The sequence below is a fragment of the Canis lupus genome, chromosome 34 (genome assembly GCF_048164855.1).
Source record: "Canis lupus baileyi chromosome 34, mCanLup2.hap1, whole genome shotgun sequence".
NCBI classification, from domain to species: Eukaryota; Metazoa; Chordata; class Mammalia; order Carnivora; family Canidae; genus Canis; species Canis lupus.
In genome coordinates, this window is record NC_132871.1 from 7,630,993 (window position 1) to 7,656,132 (window position 25,140).

The 25,140-nt window shown below is 37.9% G+C and overlaps 1 protein-coding gene across 9 annotated transcripts in view; it reads left to right on the top strand.

Moving 5' to 3' along the window:
• ZNF385B (zinc finger protein 385B) overlaps positions 1-25,140 on the top strand; it is a 387,675-nt gene that overhangs the window by 76,122 nt on the left and 286,413 nt on the right. For 8 of the 9 annotated variants that reach the window (XM_072811297.1, XM_072811276.1, XM_072811280.1 and 5 more), the window contains exons 2-3: positions 6,589-6,740; positions 7,424-7,741. In XM_072811297.1, the coding sequence (XP_072667398.1) occupies positions 7,426-7,741 (316 nt within the window). In that variant the 5' untranslated portion in view covers positions 6,589-6,740; positions 7,424-7,425. Of the gene's footprint in view, positions 1-6,588; positions 6,741-7,423; positions 7,742-25,140 lie in introns of those variants that run through there. The other variant, XM_072811296.1, reaches the window with a different exon arrangement.

Here is a 25,140-nt window from a genome sequence, read left to right on the forward strand (position 1 = left end):
TTTTGTTTGTTTGTTTTGTTTTGTTTTGTTTTTGTTTTTGGCACTCACTGGTATCCTTTAGCACAGTGCTGTAGTCTACCATGTATGGCTTTACTCCAGGTACCATTCCTGACTCTTGCACAATTCCCCACATTAGTAGAAAAGTCAGCTGTGATATTTGTATGATTTCACTAATAACTTTGGGTTAAAAAAAAAGTGATTCAAGTGGAAAATCACATTTGTTATTAGATACAGGAGATTCTCTGAATCCATAGACCAAAGCCCTCCACAGGCATTCTCTATTATGCAGTCTTCTCTGCCCAATCTCAGGCCTATCTGTCGGTTTCAGGGATAAGTTTATCTCCTAACAGAGGGAATGCCTAGAGCAAGTCTTTCATACCTGGATCACAGATCCCTTGTTCCTCAGGCCCAGAGACCATCATAGGCTCATCCCTCTCTGTATCTATATCCTGCCCCTGTCAATCTTTTGGTAAGACTAATAGTGGAAAAATATTTTTCTTTGTGGGTAATCCTATACCCATCCAGAGAGATGTGGTCTTTCTTTAGCTCCAAAGATAATTCAGAACAATATCAGTACTTTTCCCAATGTTGAGTTTATTAATCTGGAATGACCCCAAATATGGGGCTTATACAGGATAGTCCAGTTTGAGCCTCAGCAGTCCGAGTCCATTCTGCTTTCTAAGGTAAAATGCATTCACATCCTTCCTGTGGCTTACAGTCTCCACTGATCTCTGGTGGTTTTTTGCTTGAACAAGAAAACTGGTTCATCTCCTAGTACCTAACAAAAACTTTCAGGGACAATAAAATTTAAATCTACTTAAAGGAAAGAAATATTTGTGAAAGAAAAGATAATTTACAGAGATGCAGCTGTGCCACAGTGAAGACAACCCTTTATATGATTATGAAAAGCTGATTAAGCTCTTTGGAGCCATATTATCTCCAGAGTCTCCATTATAGAATAGAATCCATGCTTTACCTACACATCTTCACATAATCAAAAGATCAAAAGATCTTCCAAGATATTTTCTCCAAAACAAAGGAGTACTGTGCCCCCAAAACTGAATTCAAATCTTTTTCTCAAGGGAAACAAACTGTGAGAAGTATTAAAATGTCAGTTTTTCTTATTTAGTAATTAGTGTCAAAATCTCTTGGGATTCACATTAGGCCAGAGCACCCTGTTACAATCTGTTTCACTAGCACTCAGCAAAGTGCCAGTAGATGATCAGAAAAAAAAAAATCTGAGAATGATGAACTGTCTAGTGAAATAGAATATTAAGCAGTAATTTCATTCCAATGTAATAAAGCTAACATGCTGTAGAAGTATGCTGAGTACTTTGGGAACTGTTATGCAAAGAATTCTCCACAGTCACTCTCATGAACAATGAGCAGCAGAATGATTGCTTCTTCTGGTTTATTTTAAGCTCTTCATTTTACTCAATCCTTTGGCTACCATAGGGCCAAAGATAGTGTGTTGTATATAGCCAATGTTTAATAAATAATTGCCTAGTTGAATTGAATTAATTATAGCCTCCTATATCTGGATCCTATTATGAAATAAATACTGAAATATTCCACAAAATGAACATACTGTACTGCTGGCCTATTAATTTTTCCTGAAACTCTGTATTTGGGGAGAAGAGTATTGTTTGCAGTCTGGTTGGTGCCCAGGAGCTCAGCTGTCCTTTAAAATAGGATGTTAGGAATCAAGAGCAGACATTGGCAACATAGTGAATGGTCAAGAATCAGCGTCAGAGTCTTTAATCTTCCCCATTTATGTGTTTTTATCTTGCTCAGTCTTTTCCTCTATACCCAGTGCTCCATTCTCTGCAAAAGTTGAGGAGCGAGCAGAAGTCATATGGATGTTGGAACAAATGTGCCCATGTTAGTATGTGATCTACCCCCCAGTAGAATTTGAACTTTAAATTTTGTTTTCAGTCAAGAGATGAAGGAGTTTGCCCCCAAATAATTGGGATTTTAGTTTGCCAATGAGTGGGTGTATTTTTTATTTCCTTTTGGAAGTACATGGCTACTACTGTTTTTGAAATCTCAAGATGCAAATAGCTGTGTAGTCAAGTAACCTTAGTCTCTGTGTTCACAACCCATGCTAAACACCACACACATACACAATGCATTCATTTATTCAGCAAATATTTATTAAGTGCCTGCTTTGCACTAAACACAGTCTGAGATGCTGGGAATACAAAGACAAAGAAAGCACAGTTCTTATCCTCAAGGAACCTGAAATCTAGGAAGGAAGGAAAATGTAGACTTTTCCAATAGCATTTATCACACTCTGTTATAATTTTCTGTTTTCTTCTCTGTATTTCTCATTAGACTACAGAGTCCCTTCAGGCTGGCACTTCATCCACCCTGTTCACTATTGTTTCCCTAGCATCCAGGCCTCTGCCTATATAGCCAATAAATTTGAGTGAATAACTAAAATTGTATGAATATAATAAAACTATATAAATTATTAAGATGATACTGTAAAAGCTGAGTTCCAGGCTTGCCATGCAAAAAAAAAAAAATGCTTTGGGAGTGCAGAAGTAGAAGAGACCCTGACAAGAGGACTTCAAGAAAAATGAGCGGAGGAGATGACCATCTTGGATTTGGCAGTTAGGAAGTGTTTATAGTGACTTTTCAAAGAGAAGGACAAAATTTGGAAAACAATTATGATCCAGGTTGTTGTAGGTCAGGGAATGAATGAGAAGTGGATAAAACTGATTGACTTGAGTTGGAAAATGAGATAATAAATCCATAGGGTGGGCAGAGTCTTTCATACTTACATAGAAGTGAGAAAATCTCTTCCCATGTTCTCTGTCTGCTATGGCAACTTTGTCAAAGAATGTGTTCTCCACCTGCATAATGGAGCCCTCTTTACCTCTGAATCAGCTTCCTGATTTACCATAATAATTATAACAAATCTTCTATTTATTATAAAAACAATTGGAAAACTACACGGATCAGAGCCAGGCTTCAGAGAAAGTTAGGTATAAAAGTTTCCTGATGCATCACATCCTTGGTCATTTAAAAGTCACTCCTTTAGGTAGTCACTGACTATCCTATCAGTTCTTTTCCTCAAAAGCAGCAACTCAAGAATTAATTTTCTCATTTCTCTATCTGTTGCAAAAGATCTTATTCTTTCATGGATGTTGAATTATTGGCAATCTAATCTTTTAAAATCCTACAAAAAAAAAAAAAAAAAAAAAAAGCATGGAATACCTGATCCAGTTCTGGCTTCTCTTCTGTTCAGAGAAGTTTGCATAGCATTCCAAAGCAGAATACTGCCCACTGCTCAGTTTAAAATTAGATACCCCTGAAGGTTCTTCTGCCCTATGCAAGTGAAACATGTAATTTAAGATAGTCTGATAAAAAAAAAAAAAACAACAACAACAACTTTAAAATGGAAAACGAGATTTTTCTTTCTTCCTCTACTTAAACTCACTGTTACTTTCCCCTTAGCTGGAAAATTGACATTATAAATACCACTGCCACACATATTATAGGCCTAGGCCAAAAGTGAATGTTGAGACCCTGATATATTGCCTAGCTACCACCTCTAGGTCTTTTTCTCAAGACTTCTGGAATGAAATACATTCTGGTTGAGAGTAGCTCTTAACAGGTGCTATAGGCATTTTTCCCAAGAGGGGAAAAATGTGAAGGCGGTGCTAGGACTAATAAATTGGGACTTGGTTGACAGACTGCACCCTGCCTGCCAGGCAATGCATCCTCCCTAAAGTGGCCCATAAATGGGGTGCTGGAGGCTTGGGGGATCATCTGTACATGAGAGTAACTCTGGGTGAAAGGAAAATAGGGATAAAGATTATGAAGTATGCTGGTATTCTGAAGAGGTTTACAGGAGATTCTAAAATGGCTACTCATTTCATTTTAAAGGTTTCTTTCTTAGTAGCTAAAATATCTATATTTAAGTGAATCTAAAGCATAAAATATTTCTAAGACAAATGGCAATCAGAAAAAATCACAGGTAAGCTGGTTTTATACATTGTAAGAGAATACAAATAAGTCATTTTTTAATATTTCAAATTTAAAATGGAACAGTATGCTGTACGTCTTATTTCCATGAAACATCAGGTGTTAATTGACAGCATGGGCAAGGCCAGCCACCTCCAAGTTGGGTTAAATTTTCAGATGAAAGTGTCATCAGTCCTCAGCTGAGTCAAGGATTTTGGTTACTTGACTTGAAATATAACACTTAGATTTCAATGATTCATTGAGTTGGTATCTGACCTAGCCTTGCAAGGTTAGAAATGATTGATTTTCCTTTTTCCTTATGTTTTACAAAGGATTAGTTTTCTAGGTAGGGCATAATATATTAATGAAGAGCTCATTTAAAAATTATTTATTTCTATCAGTTCTTTTGATTCTTAGAATAGATTTTAATATTTTGAGAGGACACAAACTATAGTATGTTTAAACATAACTTTTATATAGTGTTGGTATTTTCCAAAGTTGTATCAGGAAAATGACTTTGTGATATCATAATGTTTTGGGTTTAGGGAATAAAAGCAAAAATATTGATGTATGTGCAGTTAAATCACATTTTAATTATAGCTGAATTATTTTCTGCAACTCAGTTATGGGAATTGCTTAAACCTGATTTATGTATAATTTGAATAAACTTTAAAATTTTGTGAAATAGAGTTCCTTGAAATAGTGATATCAGGATAAAATATTTATGGGACAAATAGATTTTCCATGTCAAAATTAGCAATTTTCCAACAACTCAATGAAGGTTAGGATTTAGCCTACAGTATAATGCATAATGGATCTTTGCAATTGGGTGTATGGGTGTAAATAGGGAGTGCTTTCTGGCACACTGCATGCGTAGAATCAACTTCTATCTTTTTAGTCATACCCTATGCTGTAACTTTTAGTCATACCCTGTGCTATAAGTCATTTTCTGATTTTTTTTAAACATTCAACAGGTGAACGCTCCAAATATGGACTAGCCTGTGGTTGCCCTTTCCTTTTCATACAGCTCTAAGCCAACTTGGACCAACAGAACTGCTCAAACCAATGTCCTTCCATCTCTTGAGTTTTTTTCCATAGGCAGGAATCCCTCACAAGCCATAATCCTTTCATTATCTTAATTCTTCATCCCTCATGGCACACTATTGTTCACCTCAGCCAATTCTTTCTCATGCTTACTCCTTTTCTCTTAGTTTTTACCCAATTATTCCATGTATATTATTCTCTTCTTTCTCTTATGAGAGTGTCTTTTTAGTTGAGAACCAAATGCATTGCCATAATCACACTGACAAGAATGTATGATATAATAGAAAATATATTTGGTCTCTGCCCCCAGTTTCTGGTACAGAGCTTTTTCTAAAACTCTTAAAATTTCCTAAGTTATAGGGACATTAGAAACATCTTTGGTTCTGATATTTGGTCTTTGACCCCTGCTTCCTGACATGGAGCTCCTGAAAGCCTTGTAATTTCCTGAGTGATAGGAATATCTTTTTTCCTAATGAGGCAACTCTGGGTGGGCTCCTGGGTTGTTCTTGTATAAGGGCTAGCCGCCAAGCTGTGTTTAGGAGCTTGGGCTTTTTGGCCCTACCCCTGACTCTCTTGAAGAGAGGCCGAAAATAGAATATATAATCAATCACGCCTACTTGATGAAGCTTCCATAAAATCCCAAGAGAACAGGGTTCCGAGAGCTGCTAGGCTCTCGAACATGTGGAGGTGCTGGGAGATGGTGTACCCGGAGAAGGCATGGAAGCTCCGCGCCCCTTATATCAAGAGATGCCCTGTGCATCTCTTACATTTGGATGTCCATCCGTATTCTTTATTTATCTTTTTACAATAAGCTGGTAAATAATAAGTAAACTGTTTCCCTGCATTCTATAGCTACCCTAGCAAATTAATCAAACCCAAGGAGGGGATTGTTGGGACCTTCACTATTTAGGGGGGTGGTCAGAAGCACAGGTGACAGTCTGGGCTTGCAAGGTGTCTGAAGGGTGTGTGTGTGTGTGTGTGTGGTGGGGAGACAGTCTAGTGGGATTGAGCCCTTAACCAGTGGGATCTAATTCTATCTCCAGGTACATAGTGTCAGAATTGAGTTATGTTGAAGGACACCCAGAATTGCTTCTCTTGGGGAAAAAACCTCCATACATTTGGTGACCGAAGTAGCAGAAGTGAAGTATTCTCTGTGACTAATAAAGTGACTTTCTTTAGAAATCCCTTTCTAAAAGGGAACACAATAGGGAAGAACTGGGGTTTTCCCTACATAGGAAGGAAAAATCTGAGTTTTTCTAATAAAGTATAAAAATCCCGGTAATAGTAGTATTAAATAAAATGAAAACAATTACATATGTTATAGTGGAACAGAGCAAAATAAAAAGCCAAGGCCATCTTCATCAGGTGAAGGTCCCTGACGTGCTGAAAAGTCTCCTTTAAAATCCTCAGTTAAATTATAATCTATCGCTATACTCTTATGAACTAAATGAAAAAAGGCAGCATTTAAAAATAAACAAAATTACAAACAAAAATCTTAGTCTGCTCTACTCTTTTTCTATTTTTCAATTACTAGTTTACCATTTACTGTATTTCTTTTACTTTTTATTTCAGATGTTCTGCATTTCAACCTCATCAAAAATTAAATTGATATTTATGGGCTGATCTGGAAACCTGAATATAATTTGTTTCACTACAACTATAAGAAAATATGTTCAAATTCCCATTGGCTGACTTATAAAGGGGCTTTTGGAACACAACTTAATGTAAGTTGCAGACATACTGTGTTTTAAATCTCTGTTGTTCACCTCCTCCCCAGGTTTAGGGCATTTGTCTGCTGACAGGTGCACGTGTGTTATTTATACCTTTGTGTCTATACCTAGCCTTTTCCACGATGCTGGGTTCATAACATTTATTCTTCCCTTCAATAGGTATTTAAATACCTATTATGTAGAAAGTACAGTTCTAGACCTAAGGGACATCCAGAAATGAGGTTACCGCTCTCACAGGGCTCATACTCTGTCAAAGAAACACAGAGACCAAATTGCACAAATACGTATGAAATGCAAAGGGTGATAGATGCTCTGAGGGAGGTCATATTGCACTGTGGGAGCATGCAGCCAGAGATCACCTTATCCCCGGGTCGGACGGGCTGCCTGGAGAGGGTAGTATTCTGGTGAGATTTAGGGTCAGCAGGAGTTAGAAAGGGCAAAGGGATCGGGAGGTGGAGGGAGGGTGGGGAGGATAAAGGAGGAAGTACTCCAGACAGAGGACATCTGTTCAAAGACCATATTTGTTCGATAAGGTAGTTTTGATGACTTTTTCAAAGAGCATCCACTGAGTAGCTGGAAGACCTTTAGCCTGTCCCAAATCTCGAAAATTAATTGTAATCATACTAGAAAATCAGAGAGCATTTATTTTACAAGCGCTTGTACTTTTTATTTTTCAGGTATGAAGTACTCATTACGCCCTAATAACTACCCTGAAGATGGTATTATGAATATGGCAACTTTTCTACGGGGCTTTGAAGAAAAGGGGATAAAGAATGACAGGCCTGAGGACCAGCTGAGTAAAGAGAAAAAGAAAATTCTGTTCTCCTTCTGTGAGGTGTGCAACATTCAGCTGAACTCCGCCGCCCAGGCCCAAGTCCATTACAATGGCAAATCCCATCGCAAACGAGTCAAGCAGCTGAGTGATGGGCAGCCGCCACCTCCGGCTCAGGGCTCAGGGCAGCTGCTCGCCAGCCCCGGCACCACCACCAGCGCAGGTAGGTGCAAGGGCCCGGGGCTCCGTGAGCTGCTGGGAGAAATGCCACTGTTCTAGGAAATGAAGGATTTAGAATAAGATCTCTTTCACCATGAAGCTACCACCACATAACATGTATTCTTCTCCCTACAGTTCATCCCAAGAGCTGTTTGTTACGTCTGTGTGTTTGTGTGTGTGCATGTATAAAAAATTCATGTGGATTATATTAGATGCAAACATCACACGCACAAAATTTGTGTATCGGATCATAGACTTGGTCCTATATTCCCACAGTGTGGAAACATTTCCTAGTGTGTTTTGAAATGTGTTTAAAATAGATCAGTGACGTCAGTGTTTTGTTCCGCCTCTCTGCAAAATTAGGCTTTCCTGAGTTTCCTTCATCTGCCTTCTATAGGGTGGTGTACTCCTTGATGGTATATAAAAAGCTACAGCTTTATTTATAACATCCCATGATGCAGGAAAGGAGCATTAGTCTTGAGTGTTAGACGTGTTATATTCTTTTGGGGAGTTGGCAGCAGCATGCCAGTGGTGTTCTAACAATAGGGGCAGGCAGTGCCAAAACCAACAAGGCTTACCTCTGCGCTCTGGCCCTATCGCAACCACCTTCCTGCCTCCCCCTCTCACTTCTCACCCTGACCTGTGGGTGGGTAGAGACAGAAGCTTAGGAGTTCTCACATTTCCCGCATCTGCCCTGAATCTGAGAAACAGTCTTTCAGGTTCCTTATCCTTATCCTTAGGCAGCCCTTCCTCCTCCACATTGCTGGCTGTTGGGTATCTTCACTAGGACGCAACTAAAGAAAATGTGGGACTTACTGTGATAGGTGGTGAAGATTTCTACAAGAAGTGGGCCTCCTACCCAGGTTTAGGGAGATCAAGATAAGCTTCCTTCTAACTGTGGTGGAAGAGTTCCAAATTCCACTCTAGCCGACTCTGGTGAGGAGGCTTCGCTGTGGAGTGTGATGGTGCAAAGCAGCTATTCCCTGGAATTTCACTCGGTGCTGTTACATAGTTTATGATTTTGTGAAGTTATGCCATGGTCCCTATATTAAGCTCCAGTGAACACTGTGTGTCCTGTAAAGAGATAATTTTTATATTTCAAGCTAAACCTAACTGCTTTTTACTCAGTGTGTGATTTAATTCCATTAAATGATTTTCCCCAATCAATACTTAGCATGCTATGGAAGAATTTAAAGGAACGTCAAGGATATAAGATACACATTTTATTATAATAGTGAATAATTACCTATCCATTTTGTCTTTATTATGATGATAATATAAATATTCACTGATGCATTAATGTATCTGTATTTACATAGTAAAATAGAGTTGGTGTTGTGTTAAAAACTGATTTATTGTCTTATATCAGAGAGCAAATAGTCCTGACTAAAGGTGTGAATTATGTCTGTTAGAGTCCAAATATGTATGCCTAAAAAAAAAAAAAAAAAAAAAAAAAAAAAAAAACAAATATGTATGCCTAGATTGAGGTTAACCTGTGACTTCTAATTAGGGAGATTAGTAGCTAACATTAATTGACCGTATTTTATGGGCCATTTTCTGGTCCTTTCTGGGAATTTTCTCTTTTAGTCCTTTCATCAACCCTGAGGTAGGTACTATGATTATCCCTCATTTACAGACGAGAAATGGAGCACAGAAAGATAATTTTTCGAAGTTATATGGCATGGAAATGGCAGATCTAGAATACCAACTATATTTAATTAATTAATAGTGAAGCCATTATTCTTTGTCACTGCTTTGCTACTATTTTCTGCTGCGCAGTAATATTCTGGTTGAATTCAGACCTGTGTGCTCTAATATACTTGTGGTCACAAATTGTTGCTATCGTGGTGAACTATTTAACTTCAGTGGGTTTTGCGAATAGACATGTAAAGCTCCAAGTTGTGAGTTTCTCCATGCTAATGAAATTAGCTTACATAAATCTAGCTAAGGCATACACAGAATATTATAGGTATATTCTATAAGTAAAATATAGTTCATCACTTAGTCTAAGGCAATGTTAGTATAGGGGAAAATGGGTACAAAATGAGTCAGCTTTTCAAGTTGTACATTAGGTATAAAGGACGACTTTTATGCACTGATAGTTTGGTCAATTACCCATTGTCAGAAGATGGATTTAAAATATAATGAGAGGGGGGATCTCTGGGTGGCTCAGTGGTTTAGCACCTGCCTTGTCCAGGGCCTGATCCTGGGGTCCTGGGATCAAATCCCACATCAGGCTCTCTGCATGGAGCCTGCTTCTCCCTCTGTCTGTGTCTCTGCCTCTCTCTCTCTCTCTCTCTTTCTCTCTGTGTCTCTCATGAATAAAAAAAATCTTAAAAAAAAAAACACGTGATGAGAGGAAGTCACTTAATCTCTGAAAGTGGTTAGCATTAATTTCCCCATCTGAAAAGAAAGTAGATGTAATAGTGTCTTTTTTCTCTTTGAAACAGAGATTAGGCATAGATGTATGTAGAAAGATGATTATGACATGATTTATAATTCCAAAATATTAAGTAGATCCCAAATGTCCAATAAGAGAAAGGTTAAATACATTTAAAGTACATTTATAAGATGAATGATAGAAACTATAATCATTAAAAATTATATTTATGAAGAATCCCTAATGGCAGGGGAATCTGTCCATAATATCATGCTAAGTGAAGCAGCAGAAAGTAAAGTGGAATATACCTCAGTGCTATGTGTACATGTGCATTTATCTACTGTTTAGTCTCAACTCACTGAGGAGCAAGACTGACATGGTTTTATTTTTTCCAGCCACTTTCTTCAGTTTTGATCTATCAAATGTCTGTTTCCTGCTGGGTAGCAGTTCCCTTAGCACTTTCTCAGCCCATAACTTCTCACTTTTGTCTATTCAGAGGGACTTTGATTTAAATGACTCAGCTCTATTTATAAAAACATCCATGTCAGAGCCAAATTAAGATTTGGCTAGATAGACCCTGGAGTTGAGAGTGGAGGAGGGGATACAGTTCGCTCTCAGCTTCCACCGCTCCAGCCTGCCCTTCTGCCCGTGGATGGATGGGGTGTAGAATGGCCTTACCTTACAGTCTTGGCAAGGTTGCAATGCTATTCTTGGTACGAGATTGCTATCCTGGTTGTCTTTGGGTCACAAGTGCTCCGGACAGAGCCTGTGGAGGAAGAACTCCCCAAAATGTTCCATAGACATTGGGAATCCCTGAGATTTAGCTGTATCCCCCAATTGACCCCCACTTTGTAGCAAAAGACTTCATTCCCCAACTGTTTGTGCTGTTATCTCCCACATTATGGCAGTCCTGACAAGATTGTGTGCTCTATTCTTGTCTATGTATTTATCAACTCTTAAGCCTTGAGGGAATGTACAGAATAAATCTGACAACTAGCATTTCTCTTACATGGAGCTGCTAAGGCACAGGTAGGTAGAAGCAGATGGGGGTGTGAGAGGCTCCTCCACATTTCTCTTGCCTGCCGAGGTAGCACAGGGGAGACTGGGAAGTCCATTGACAAAGTAGGCACTTCATCAAGGAACAAAATGCTAGTATTCCCTTTGTGCCCATTGCTTGGCTTTACAGAGTGTTATGTGCTGAATTGTACCCCCACCCCCTGTGAAGAAGATATACTAATATATCTATATATTATATATATATATAATATATAGATATTAATTATATTAGTATTAATATATATACTAATATATCCTAATCCTCAGTACTTCAGAATGTAACTCTATTTGTAGATAGAGCCCTTGCAGGTAAATTAAGTTAAAATGAGTCATTAGGGTTAGATTGACTCTAATTCAATATGACTTATAAAAAGGGAAAATTTAGACATCCAGACAGAAAAGAAAAGATGATGTAAAGACACACAGGAAGAAGACAGCCATCTCCAAACCAAGGAGAGAGGTTTGGAACCAATCCTTCTCTCAGAGTCCCCAGAAGGAACCAATGCTGCCACACCTTGATCTTGGACTGCCAACCTCCAGAACTGTGACTGATACATCTTTACCTAGTTATGGTGCTTTTGTTACAGCAGTGCTGACTGATACACAGAGGAAAATGGTATCCCATCTTCCCCGTAAAGGAGAAGAGTTGTGGTAGTAAAGGTAACCTTCCCAAGAACTGTCAGTTTCAGAGGTAACTTTCCTTCTTCTCTGTCAGCCTTCTTACAGTGTAAGGATTGGCAAGGATGGGAGTAGAGTCCACAGGGTGGTGGTTGAGACTTAAGAACCACTGGCAGTTCTTTCACTAAGTTTAGATTCAAAACCTTTAAATCTCAGCTTCTGGTAGAACAGGAGGACTCTTTTGTTCTAAAATTCATCCAAACAAACTCACAGGGCACCTGGGTGGCTCAGTTGATCAAACATCTGTCTTCTGCTCAGGTCATGATCCCAGGGTCCTAGGATCAAGCCTCACATCAGGCTCCCTCCTAAACAGGGAGCCTGCTTCTCCCTCTCCCTCTACCTACTGTTCTAGCTACCTGTGCTCTCTCTCTCTCTTTCTGTCAAATAAATAAATAAAATCTTTAAAAAATAGTAATAAAATATTTAAATGGCATGAGTTTCTGTATTAATATGGTAAAATAGACTTCAGAAAAAAAAATATTACCAAACACAAAAACTCATGTTATGACAAAAGGTCCAATCCACCAGGAATACATAATGATTCTAAGTGTTCATGTATCAATTACAATTGAAGACTTCAGCATTTCTGTCTCAGTAACTGATAGAATTACTAGACCAAAAACTCATCAAGGATATAGAAGATCCAAACAATATAGTAAGCCAACAGGTTTTAACTAATTTATTTAGAACTCCACCCAACAACAGTAGAACATATATATTTTTCAAGTGCCCATGGAACACTGAGAGGCCATATTCCAGGCCACAAGACAAACCTTAACACATTTAAAGGAATTATAATCATACACAATATGATTACAGTATGTCTCTGACCGTAATGAGGTTAAACTAGAAATCAATAAGAGAAAACCTACAGGAAAATAACATATCTCTTAAATAACTCATGAATCAAAGAATAAAGCTCAAAGGAAAGAAAACATACATAAAACTAGATGAAAATCGGAAACAATATATTAAAACATGTGGAATGTAACTAAAACAGTACTGAGAAGAAAATTTATATCACTAAATGCCTATATGTGAAATGAGAAAAGGTCTCCAATAAATAAGTCTATGCACTAAGAAACTGAGAAGAAGAGAAGAAATAAACCCAAACCAAGCAGAAGGAAGAAAATTATAAAGTTCAAGTACAGAAATATCTGAAGTTGAAAATAGGAAAACAATAGAAAAAAAAACCAATGAAACAAAAAACTGGTTCTTTGAGGAAAAAAAATCAATGAAATTTAGAAGCCTGTAGCAAAACTGACAAAGATTAAAAAGAAAGACGACACAAATGATATAGAATTGATATTACTATAGAATTGCCACAATTAAAAATATAATAAGCAAATACTGTAAACTTATATTCAGAAATTTGATAACTTAGAAGAATGCATAATAAAGCTCCCCCAAAAGAAATTTCTAGATCCACGGGATTTTACTAGAGAATTGTACCAAGCATTCAAAGAACACCAATTTTATACATTTCTTCTAGAAAATAGAAGAGGAAGAAACACTCAACTTACTTTATGAGGTTATTATTATCCTGCTACCAAAATCAGACAAAGACAATTTATAAAAAAGCTACAAATTAATCTCACATGAACTTAGACTTTAAAAATTTCAGTAAAATATAGACAAATTGAATCTAGTAATGTATAAAAAGAGTTTTATGCCATGACCTAATTGGTTCAACATTAAAAATCAATAATATAAAACATCAACAGCTAAAGAAGAAAAATTATGTGATCATATCAATTGATGAAGTAAAAGAATTTGAGAAAACTCAACACTCATTTATGATAAAACTCTCAACGAGTTGGGAATAGAGGGAAATTACCTCAATTTAATAAGAGCACTACAAAAAGCCTGCAGTTAACATTATTCTAAATGGTGAAAGAATGAATGCTTAACCCTAAGATCAAGAGCTTGCCAACAAATTGGATAGCTTGGAAGAAATGGATGAATTCCTGGAAACATATAACTTCTTAAAATTGAATCAGGAAGAAATAAAATTTGAACAGACCAATTACCATCAATGAAATTGAATCAATAATCAAAACCACCCAACAAACAAAGGTCCAGGACCAGATGGTTTCACAGGTGAGTTCCACCAAACATTAAAAGAAGAGTTAATACCTATTTTTCTCAAACTATTCCAAAAAGTAGAGGAGGAAGGAAAAGTTCTAAATTCATTCTATGAGATATGCACTGCCCTAATACCAAAACCAAATAAAGACACCACAAAGAAAGTTACAGGCTAATATCTCAATGAACATAGATGCAAAAATCCTCAACAAAATTTTAACAAACCAAATCCAACAACAACAAAAAAATCACTCACCATGATCAAGTGAGATTTATTCCTGGGTTGCAAGAGTGACTCAATAGTCACCAATCAATCAGTATGATACATCACATCAATAAAAGAAGGGATAAAAACCTTATATGATCATTTCAATGGATGGAGAAAAAGCATTTTGCAATGTGCAGGATCCATTCATAATAAAAACCTTCAACAAAGTCAGTTTAGAGGGAACATACCTTGACATAATAAAGGCCATATATGAGGGTGCCTAGGTGGCTTAGTCTGTTAAGCATCTGCCTTAGGCTCAGGTCACAATCTCAGGATCCTGGGAGCAAAGCCCCACTTTGGGTTCCCTATTCAGCAGGGAGTCTGCTTCACCCTCTCCCTCTGCCCCTCCCCTCTGCTCATTCATTCTCTTTCTCTCAAATAAATAAATAAAATCTTTTTAAAAAAATAAAAGCCATTATATGAAAAAAGCTCAGCTCTATCATACTCAATTGGGAAAAACCAAGAACTTTTGTCCTAAAAATCAGGGAGAAGACAAGGATATCCCCCTTACCCCTTTTATTCCATGTAGTACTGGAAGTCCTAGCCACAGCAATCAGAAAAGCAAAAGAAATAAAGCTATCCAAATTAGTGAGGAAAAAGCATAACTTTTCACTGTTGGTAGATGATGATGCTCTATGTAGAAAACCCTGAAGAGGGACGCCTGGATGGCTCAGTGTTTGAGCATCTGCCTTCGGCTCAGGGTGTGATCTCAGAATACCTGGATCGAGTCCCACATAGGACTCCCTCCATGGAGCCTGCTTCTCCCTCTGCCTGTATCTCTGCCTCTCTCTCTCTCTCTCTCTCTGTCTCTCATGAATAAATAAATAAAATCTTAAAAAAAAGAAAACCCTGAAGACTTCACCAAAAAACTGCTAGAACTAATAGATCAATTCAGGAAGGTCACTGAATACAAAATCAATGTATAGAAATACCTTACATTTTTGTACACTAATAATGAAGCAACAGAAAAAATTAGGAAAGCTGTTCCATTTACAATTGCACAAAGAATAATAAAATACCTAGGAATAAACTTAACCAAGGAGGTGAAAGGCCTATACTCTGAAAACTATAAAACACTGAAGAAAAAATTCAAGAAAACCAAACAAATGGAAAGATATTACATGCTTAATTAAACACCAATAAAAAATAAATTTATTTTTAAAAAAATAATAAAAAAAACACATATTGCTAACACATCTTGCAGAAAACTGCAAAGCCTGTATACCTTGGTAACAATGGTAGGCACGTTGGTGGATTCAGGAATCCTAAGTGTTTTCATAAAAAATTAAGATACCCCCCCAAAAAAAAGGTATTACATGCTTATAGATAGGAAGAGCAAATACTGTTAAAATGTCCTTGCCAGGGGTGCCTGGGTGGCTCAGTGGTTGAGCGTCTGCCTTTGGCTCAGGTCATGATCCCGGGGTCCTGGGTTTGATTCCCATATCAGGCTCCCCACAGGGAGCCTGCTTGTCCCTCTGCCTATGTCTCTGTCTCTCTCTGTGTCTCTCATGAATAAATAAAATCAATCAATAGATAAATAAAATGTCCATACTATCCAAAGCAGTCTACAAATTAAATGCAATGAAAATACATTGAAAATGTATGAAAATACCAACAACATTTTTCACAGAACTAGAACAAATAATCCTAAAATTTGTATGGAACTGCAAAAGATCCCAGGTAGCCAACACAATCTTGAAAAAAGAAAAAAAAAAGCTGAAGATATCACAGTCTCAGAGTTCAGATTACACTCAAAGATATAGTAATCACAACAGTATTGTACTGGCATAAAAACAAACACATAGATCAATGGAACAGGATAGAAAGCCCAGAAACAAACTCATGATTATATGGTCAATTTGTCTTCTACAAAAGAGGCAAGAATATGCAATGGGAAAAAGATAGTACCTTTAGCAAATGGTGTTGGGAAAACTGGACAGCAACATGCTAAAGACTGAAGTTGGACCACTCTCTTACACCATACACAAAAATAAACTCAAGATGGATTAATGATGTAAATTGAGGCCTGAAACCATTAAAATCCTAGAAAAGAGCAAAGGCAGTAATGTACCTCACAGCAGCTATAGAAATAGTTTTCTAGATATGTCTCCTAAGGCAAGGGAAATAAAAGCAAAAATAAACTATTGGGAGTACATCAAAATATAAAAACCTCTGCACAGTGAGGAGACAATCAACAAAACTAAAAAACAACCATACTGAATGGGAGAAGATATTTGCAAATGACATCTCCAATATAGGGTTAGTATCCAAAATATATAAAGAACTTATACAACTCAACACCCAAAAAACAACCCAATTAAAAAGTGGGTGGAAGACACGAACAGACATTTCTCCAAAGAAGACATCCAAATGGCCAACAGGCACATGTAAAGATGCTCAACGTCACTCATCATCAGGGAAATGCAAATCAAAACTACAACGAGATTTCGCCCTGTACCTGTCACAATGGCTAAAATCAAAACCACAAGAAACCACAAATGTTTGTGAAGATATGGAGGAGAAAAGAACCCTCTTGAACTATTGGTGGGAATGCAAACTGGTGCAGCCACAGTGGAAAACAATATCTCCATACTGTTCCTCAAAAAAGTTAAAAGTAGAACTCCCCTAAGATCCAGTAATCTCACAACAATGTATTTACCCAAATAATACAAAAACACTAATTTGAAAGGATATATGCGCCCCTATGTTTATTGTAGAATTATTTACAATAGCCTAATTAGGGAAATAGCCCAAGTGTCCATTGATAGATGAATGACTAAAGAAGATGTGATATACTCATATGTATATATACACCGACACACAATGGAGTATTATTCAGCCATAAAAAGAATGATATGTTGCCGTTTGCAACAACGTGGATGGAGCTAGAGAGAATAATGCTAAGTAAAATAAGTCAGAAAAAGGCAAATACCATAAGATTTCATTCATATGTGAAATTTAAGAGACAGAGGAACAAAGGAAAAAAGACACACAAACCAATAAACAGACTCTTTACTATAGAGAACAAACTGATGGTTACCAGAAGTGAGTTGGGTAAAGTGATGGGTGAAATAGGCTGATGGGGATTAAAGAGTATATTTGTCTCGATGAGCACTGAACAATGGATAGAACTGTTGAATCAGTATATTGTACACCTGAAACGAATATAACACTGTGTGCTAACTATACTAAAATTAAAATTTTTAAAAATTTTTATTATTAAATTCTTTAATCCAATATATTTTTGTACAATTGATTCCTTTTACAAAATTGTCTAACCAGTATTCCTTTAAAAATTTAAATGCAAGCGATATAAATAATAAAGAAAAAATCAGTTAACATTTACATTTCCCAGATGTGTAAACCTTAGTTACAATTATTTAGTAAGATTTTCCTAATATATAAAAATGTAATTTAAAAAGAGCAATATAAGGGTGTCCATTCTCATCTCTCTTATTCAACATCGTACTGGAAATTCTAGTCACCATGATAAGGCAGGAATAAGTAAATGAAAGGCATACAAACTGGAAAGAAGACTATCTCACTTCACAGATGACATGATATTCTATCTATCAATCCCAAAGAATCTATGAAAGAATTCCATTTACAGATGGTAGAGAATATTTGTAAACCACATATTTAACATAGGAAGTAGTATCTAGAACATATAAAGAGCTCTCAAAACTCAACAGTAGAAAAAAGATCAAACAATCCAATTATGAAATAGGTAAAAGATAGGAAGACAAATTTCACCGAAGAGGTACACAGATGACCACAAATGCATGAAAAGATTTTCAATATCATTAATCATCAGGGAAATTAAATATAAAATCACAGTGAGATTTTGCTATATATCTGTCAGAATGGCTAATGTAAGAAATAGTGACAATACCAAATGTTGGCAAGGGTGGAGAGTAAACGGGTCACTTACACGTTGCTAATGGAAATATAAAACGTTGTAGCCACTCGAGAAAATAGTTGGGAAGTTTCCCATAAAACTAGACCTACACTGACCATTCAACCCAGCAATTGTACTCTTGGAGACTTATTCCGGAGAAATGAAAATATATGTTCCCACAACAACCTGTATATAAATGCTTCAAGTAGCATTATTTGTAATAGCCAAAAACTATAAACAATTCTGTATTAGTTTCCTGAGGCTTCTGTAACAAATTACCACAAACTTGGTGGTCTAAAACAATAGAAATTTATTTTCTCAAAGTTTTGGGGTCTCAATTGTTGAACGATTGTGATATGTACAACAACCTGGATGAATCTCTAGGGAATTATGCAAGATGAAAAAAGTCATTCCCATAAGGTTACGTACTGTATGATTCCATTGTGCGATATTTTTGAAGTTACAAAATTTTAGGAATGAGGAACAAATCAGTAGTTCTCAGGGGTTAGGGATGGGGGAGGGTGTCAGGATGGAAGTGGGTGTGATTATGAAAAGTCAACCTGAGAGATCCTGTGGTGGTGGTTACATGAACCTACAAGGGTGACACACACACAGATGAGGACAAGTAAAACTGGGGAAATCTGAATAAAATTGGTAGATGGTATCCATGTCAACATCCAGACTGCAATATTATATAGTTTTACAAAATGTGTGATCAGTGGAAGCTGGAACGAGCTCAAGAGAACTTCTTATATTATTTCATACAACTGCCTGTGAATCTCTAATCATTTCAATAAAAATTTCAGTTAAAAAATCTTAATAAAGGTGACCATCGAAAATACCCAGTCTTCTAGTAGCATTATCAGAGATGATAATGAACACAAATTTTGGGGGGAGGGTGAATTTTTAAAATAATATCAAGTGTCTGCAAAGATTAATAAAACGCAATTTCTTAAGTGTCCAGATGGATATTTACATAAGTGAATATCAGATTTATATATAAAGTGGATGGCATAGGGAAAGGAATGGTTAACTTTATAGAGGTCAGGGAAGGTTTCCCAGAGGAGGTGACATCTGTGGTAAATACTCAATGATGAGTTTCAGGTTACTCGAGGAAAAACAACATTCCAAATATAAGTGATGATGCAATGTAAATGCATGTAGGAACAAACTATTATTATTGGAGTGAAGTATGATTGGGTGAAAAGGAGGGAAGATCCTTCAGGCAAAATAGGAAGTAGCTGGAACAAGAGAGTCGTCTTTCTTCTGTGGACGCATAGGAAAAACACTGCTTCCCAAATATATATTTAAAAAAATCACGGCAGCTGCTGGAATTCAGAGTTCTCCTAAGTTCTGTGCCACTCTGATTTATGTCAACCAGGAGCCTCTCCCCATCAGGTCCAGACACCTCAACTTGGTGTTTCTCAAGGATACCACCTGACGATGTAGATCTTATTTTCCACGACCCACATACAATCCCCCAAGTCCAGATAAATTTGACCTTATTCTCTATGTAGGGTGGCTAGTGACACTCCTCTTGCCCTCTGCCATCAAAGGCTGGGATCTGTTATCCTCAGTGCCTATTGCTGTGGTATTTCCCCACCATTCCTCTCCTAGTCACCTTCCTAATTCTGTGAGGGGTATTTGAACTTAAAAAAATAAGGCAACTGATGTGTGAATAACTGATAATTTAACTCAGTGGTTCTCACATTTTAGTGTGCATCAGAATCACCTGGAGGGTGTGTTAGAATGCAGACTGCTGGACCCCACCTCCACAGTTTCTGATTCAGTAGGCCTGTCATAGGCCTGAGAACTTGTGTTTCTAACAAGGTCTCCGTGGAAGCTCCTGGCTTGAAATCACACTTTGGGAGCACCAATGAAAGCCATTGAGGAGGATTGATACCTAGCAAAGGAGCTTCTTATCTCAGATAAATCTATAATTAGGAATTGGTCAGGAATGCAAAAGATGGCCTCCTTGTGTTCCTTGTGTTCTCCTGGAGCATCTGTGGCCCCGCGGTAATAGAGGGGTGATGTCATGGAAACTGGTGTACACTCCCACCCCCATCAACCAAGGTACCTCTAGTTGGGAGCTTTATAAGCAACTCTGTACTTTCCACAGTATGTGTTTATACACAGTGAAGGTAGACCCAATGGCTGCGATTAAGTGGATGAATGAGGCCTTACCCTGCGCTAAGGAGGTTACCTTACTTAAATTTTCACAGCAGATTTATGAGGAAGGTACTATTATTACATACAATTCAATGAGGAATGAAGAGGTTAGGTAGCAGCCAAAAGAGGCCAGGCTGGGATTTGGAACAAGTTGGCCTGATTCTGTGACCCGATTCTTCACCATGATATTGCCTTCCATCTACAGATGTAAGTTATGTTGGGCAGAAATCGCCTAGTTTGTGCTTACAGGTTGCTGCCCAGACAGTGTACTTGATGTAGAAGTCGTATCAGAAAAGAGAGGCTTTACGTTCTGTCTCTGGATGTGTCAGCATTGTTGCTCAGAGGCTTTCCCCTCATGTCAGCCGGGGGTACGTAATATCCTCACACCCACCCTGTGCAAGCAGAAGCAGGTAAATCACCAGATCTAGTAATACGTGTTAACTTTACATTGTGTTCTCCTTGTGTTGTCAAGGGACATCTGTGCCTGCCGCGGAGAATCAAGTTGCCCCCGAGGATTATGGTGGGGAGGATTGATTATATTCTGGGGTTTTCAGAATCCAGATTGCCTCAAAATGGGAAAGGATTCTTTCTTAGGGCGTGAACTCTGATCCTTCCCTTGGCACTCGTTTGGCACAAATAATATTTAAAACTATGAAAGGTCAGGCCCAGGTTAGGAAGGCTGTGCTGAACTGTAGTAAGAGAGACACATTCGTACCTGATTTGAGGTGCACCGGAGATAGGGGTTATCGTGGAAAGACTGAAATAATGACGTTAGTTTTCACACCCCAACATGGTAAGTATGACTCTCCTCACATTGTAGATAAGAAATGTAGACAGATTTGGAGGCCTTTCCAGAGGCCACACAAAGATTCAAAGTCTAAGATCTTTCTCATACTCTGCATTACCTCTTATAACTTTTTGCAACAAATTCTTCACAAAGTAAAAATGAAAAGAATTCATGACTGCTTCCTTGTTATCTCATGTTTGGTTTTCCCAGTTGCTCCCAACTGAACTGCCCATTTTCTTTCTCACTTTCAATTAATTCCAAAGAATTTCTAATCTCATTGAAGTTTACAGCTTTTAAGACTAAACAGGGTTAGTCAAGCAGAGAGAGTGGAGAAATATTGATTCAAAGGGAGTAAAAGAGAATGTTTAAAATCTTAAACTGAAAAGCAGTTTGTCATACTCAAAACGCTGAGATGAAGGGGCACCTGGGGGGGGGGTGCTCAGTGGGTTAAGCGTCTGCCTTCGGCTCAGGTCATGATCCCAGCGTCCTGGGATCGAGCCCCTGCATAGGGCTCCCTGCTCAGTGCGGGGTCTACTTCTCCCTCTCCCTGCTCCTGTGCTCTTGCTCTTTCTCTCCTTCTCAAATAAATAAAAAATATTTTTAAATTGAAATGTGGTTGAAACTGAGTGAGAAAATCAGGAGAGACAAGAAAATTTGTGGTAGTAACTTTAGACATTTTTTAAAAACAATGCTTTATTTTAATCATGATTCTCTGGGTCGGAGGAGATTGGAGCTGGTTTCACCTTGGTGGTTCTTGTCCTGGACCCAGAGGAGGTCGCTCATGCATCTGCAGGTCAGCAGGGTTGGATGGTCTATGATTGCTTCTCATACATGCATCTGGTAGTTGGTGCTGGCTGGAGGCTGGATCATTCTCCCTAGGAGACTCCTCTTCCAGTGGCTCAGCCTAGGCTTCATTCCCCAGTCCTTGAGCGGCACTCTGAGATGGCAAGAGCAGAAGCTGTAACCACTCAGGTCTTTTGGTCCGAGCTAGTCACAAGACCAGTTCAAGCTCAAATGATGGAAGAAATAGACTCCGCCTCTTGGTGTGAGAAGTGGCATCTTTATTTGCCCTTAGGAATTTTGTACTGAGTTTGAGTAGATTTTAAGTTGAGGACACTTTGGGAGCAGAGAGAGGGAAGGTGAAGACGATATAAATGGGTGATTTTGCAGCAGGAAGTAGCAGTGATTACTTGGAAGTAAAAAACGGAGAGCAAGATCAGAAAGTGGGCTGTGGGTTGGAGCGTTGTATGATGTATCCTGGACTTTGCTGCCATATTCTGAGCTTCCCTTTGATACCTCCAGGATCGTCAGCTGGTTTTTCCCCCTTCTGTTCTAATGATCTCTTATTTTCATTCCTATTCTGTCTTCAAGAATCAGCTATTAAGGTCAGGATGCTGTGATAGGATTATAACTCTTAAAATCTGTATATATATTTTTTTAATTCAAAGGCCGAATGTTTCACACTGCCTCTCCTCTATATTTCCTCTATATTTAAAATGAAATTGTTCTATCCTCAAAAGTGTTCTCTCAATTTTGAACTTGAAAAATCAAACATGAAACAGTAGCACTATGGACTCACCACAAGATGGTGCCACAAGTATATCGAAAGTAAGATATTTTCCTCATTCCAAGCCCCACATTTTGCTGGAACATACTGAGTATGGTAAGCAAAGAAATACTCACAAAAGGGTGAGCATGTGTGTAGACGTGCATGTCTGGGTAGGAGCATGCTTGTTTCACAGATTCTTTTTGAATATCTTCTACACATTAGGCGAAATATCAATTGAACTCACCTGGGGAGTTAGGAGATAGCTATACATACGAGGGTGGTGGCAAGTGTGTGTTGTTTCCTGATGAAGGGTGCGAGGGAGAAAGCATCAGTGGAGATTTCTCTTCAGGAATAAGAATTACTGCTTAAATATTGTAATATTGCTCCCTTCCTAAACAAAATGAAGTTGTGGTTCCTTTTGAGAGATATTAGATATGAACATTAGTGTTTAATAATGCAAACTTAGGTTTGTGTGATAGGTGCAGGGCTAGAATTCATCAGTATACACATCTTTTGCTTTCATAATAGGAACATGGTTGAAAATACTTGCTTTTCCTTCATTTCTGATAAGTCGGTCCGTTATCACTTAACTAAGAACTCTTTTGCAAAATATAGGTATGATGATGACAGTGTAACCAGTCATTGACAAAATATCAGTGAGTAAGTGCACTAGGTAAGAAAAGCCTTTCACCATGGGAGTAGATGGATTAAATTATTTACAACACACTGTTTTCCTAGGCCTCTTAAGTATAACTCCATAGAAATCTTTTCATGGAATAATTATCATGCAGCCCACTTAGTAGATAGAGTCCATATAACTTCCTATAATTTTCCATAAGAATACCAGACTTAGGGCAGCCCCATTGGTCCAGCGGTTTGGCACCGCCTTCAGCCTGGGGCATCATCCTGGAGACCTGGGATCAAGTCCCACGTCAGGCTCCCTGTGTGGACCCTGCTTCTCCCTCTGCCTGTGTCTCTGCCTCTCTCTCTCTCTCTGTGTCTGTCATGAATAAATAAATTCAATCTTTTTAAAAAAATTTTTAAAAAAAGAAAACCAGACTTAGAAGGGAAAAGGATCTTGGTTTAATATATTACTAACTTGGGTTCTAAAGAAGATGACATTTACTTTCCTTCATATAAATTCCTATTGATAAGGCCCAAGAATTCACTTACTTAAAATAGTTTAGACCTTGTGATGATATAGTAGAAAAAAATATCAATATATTCTTCTGGCTCTTTGTCTTGACCAAAATTGATCGTTATAAGTTTCTGAATATTTTACAAAATCCTAACTCTATTCCTCTAAACGAAGCTAGAGTTCGTACACACATAGGTACTCCACAGGTGAGTTCAATTGATATTTATATTGAGGGCTTATTGAGGTTCCTGGTGAATGAGAACAGAAAGAGAATGGAATCTGAAGTTATAACTCCAATACCCCTAAATGCTTTGAGACAGAACCCTACCCATTTGGGATGGTGTCAGAATTCTAAAACATTTTAAGGTAGACCTGCCTGAAAAGTCATCATAAAACAACTCCATATTCTGTACATGTGTTAAAAACTATAAACAAGGGTGCTTGTCATCTAAGTACAGAACTCTAAGGAATTGATATATAAAGGAATTTTAAAGGCACTTTTTAAAATAAAAATTTAAAAGGTGTGTCTGGCCCTTTTTCAGTGAGGACAGATGGTCTTGCTTTAAGAATGCTTTGGGCTGTGGACTTTTACATATAGTTATTAACAGGTAAATGTCATTTTATACAAGTCTCGGCTTTGAGAATTTGAAAACCAAACACCGACACTTTTCAGTGTGGAACTGAATCTTAGACAACGACCAAAAGTGTTTGGGTGGCTGAGTGATGTGAATTATCAACAACCAACTTAAAATCTGTTACCTGGTTTTGTGTATATATGTATGTTACCTATTTTAAATTAATCTGTGGAGAAAGGGTTTTGGTCACTGGCTCAGTAGGAATTTAAAATTAGTAAGTTCAGATTCTCTTGGTGAGTTACATGTACTGTCCTCACCCTCATCCTGACGGACCAACTCTCTTCACACAGGTATTCCACTGCCATACCCTTTATAGCATCATAGCCAAGGAGGCCGTTGGACATTGTTCCAAATTAGACATCCCTGTGAACTGTTACAACTGACAATGGGGTTGGTGTTCATACTTGTGCTTATGGGTTTTTTTTGTAGCTGGCTCTTTGGCCAACTATGAAACACGGTTTGCTTTTTTCCTGATTACATGAAGAGTTTGGAGGATCCGGGTAGACTGATTATTGTGTTTGTTTGTTTTTATGGCCCCAGTGTGATGGCATTCACATCATGTTGACCCATTTCTAGAGCCTGCCCTCTAGCGAGTCAGCCTTGCAATCCAGAAACTCTTGGCCTGTAGATGCTGGAAGTTTATTTGTTCTTATGTGGACATGATGTAAAAGGTATAAAGAGATATTGATTTTGATCCTGGGGAGTTACCCACTCTGTATAGTCAGTTGCTTTTAGAAGCTGCAATAACTCCAGCAAACCC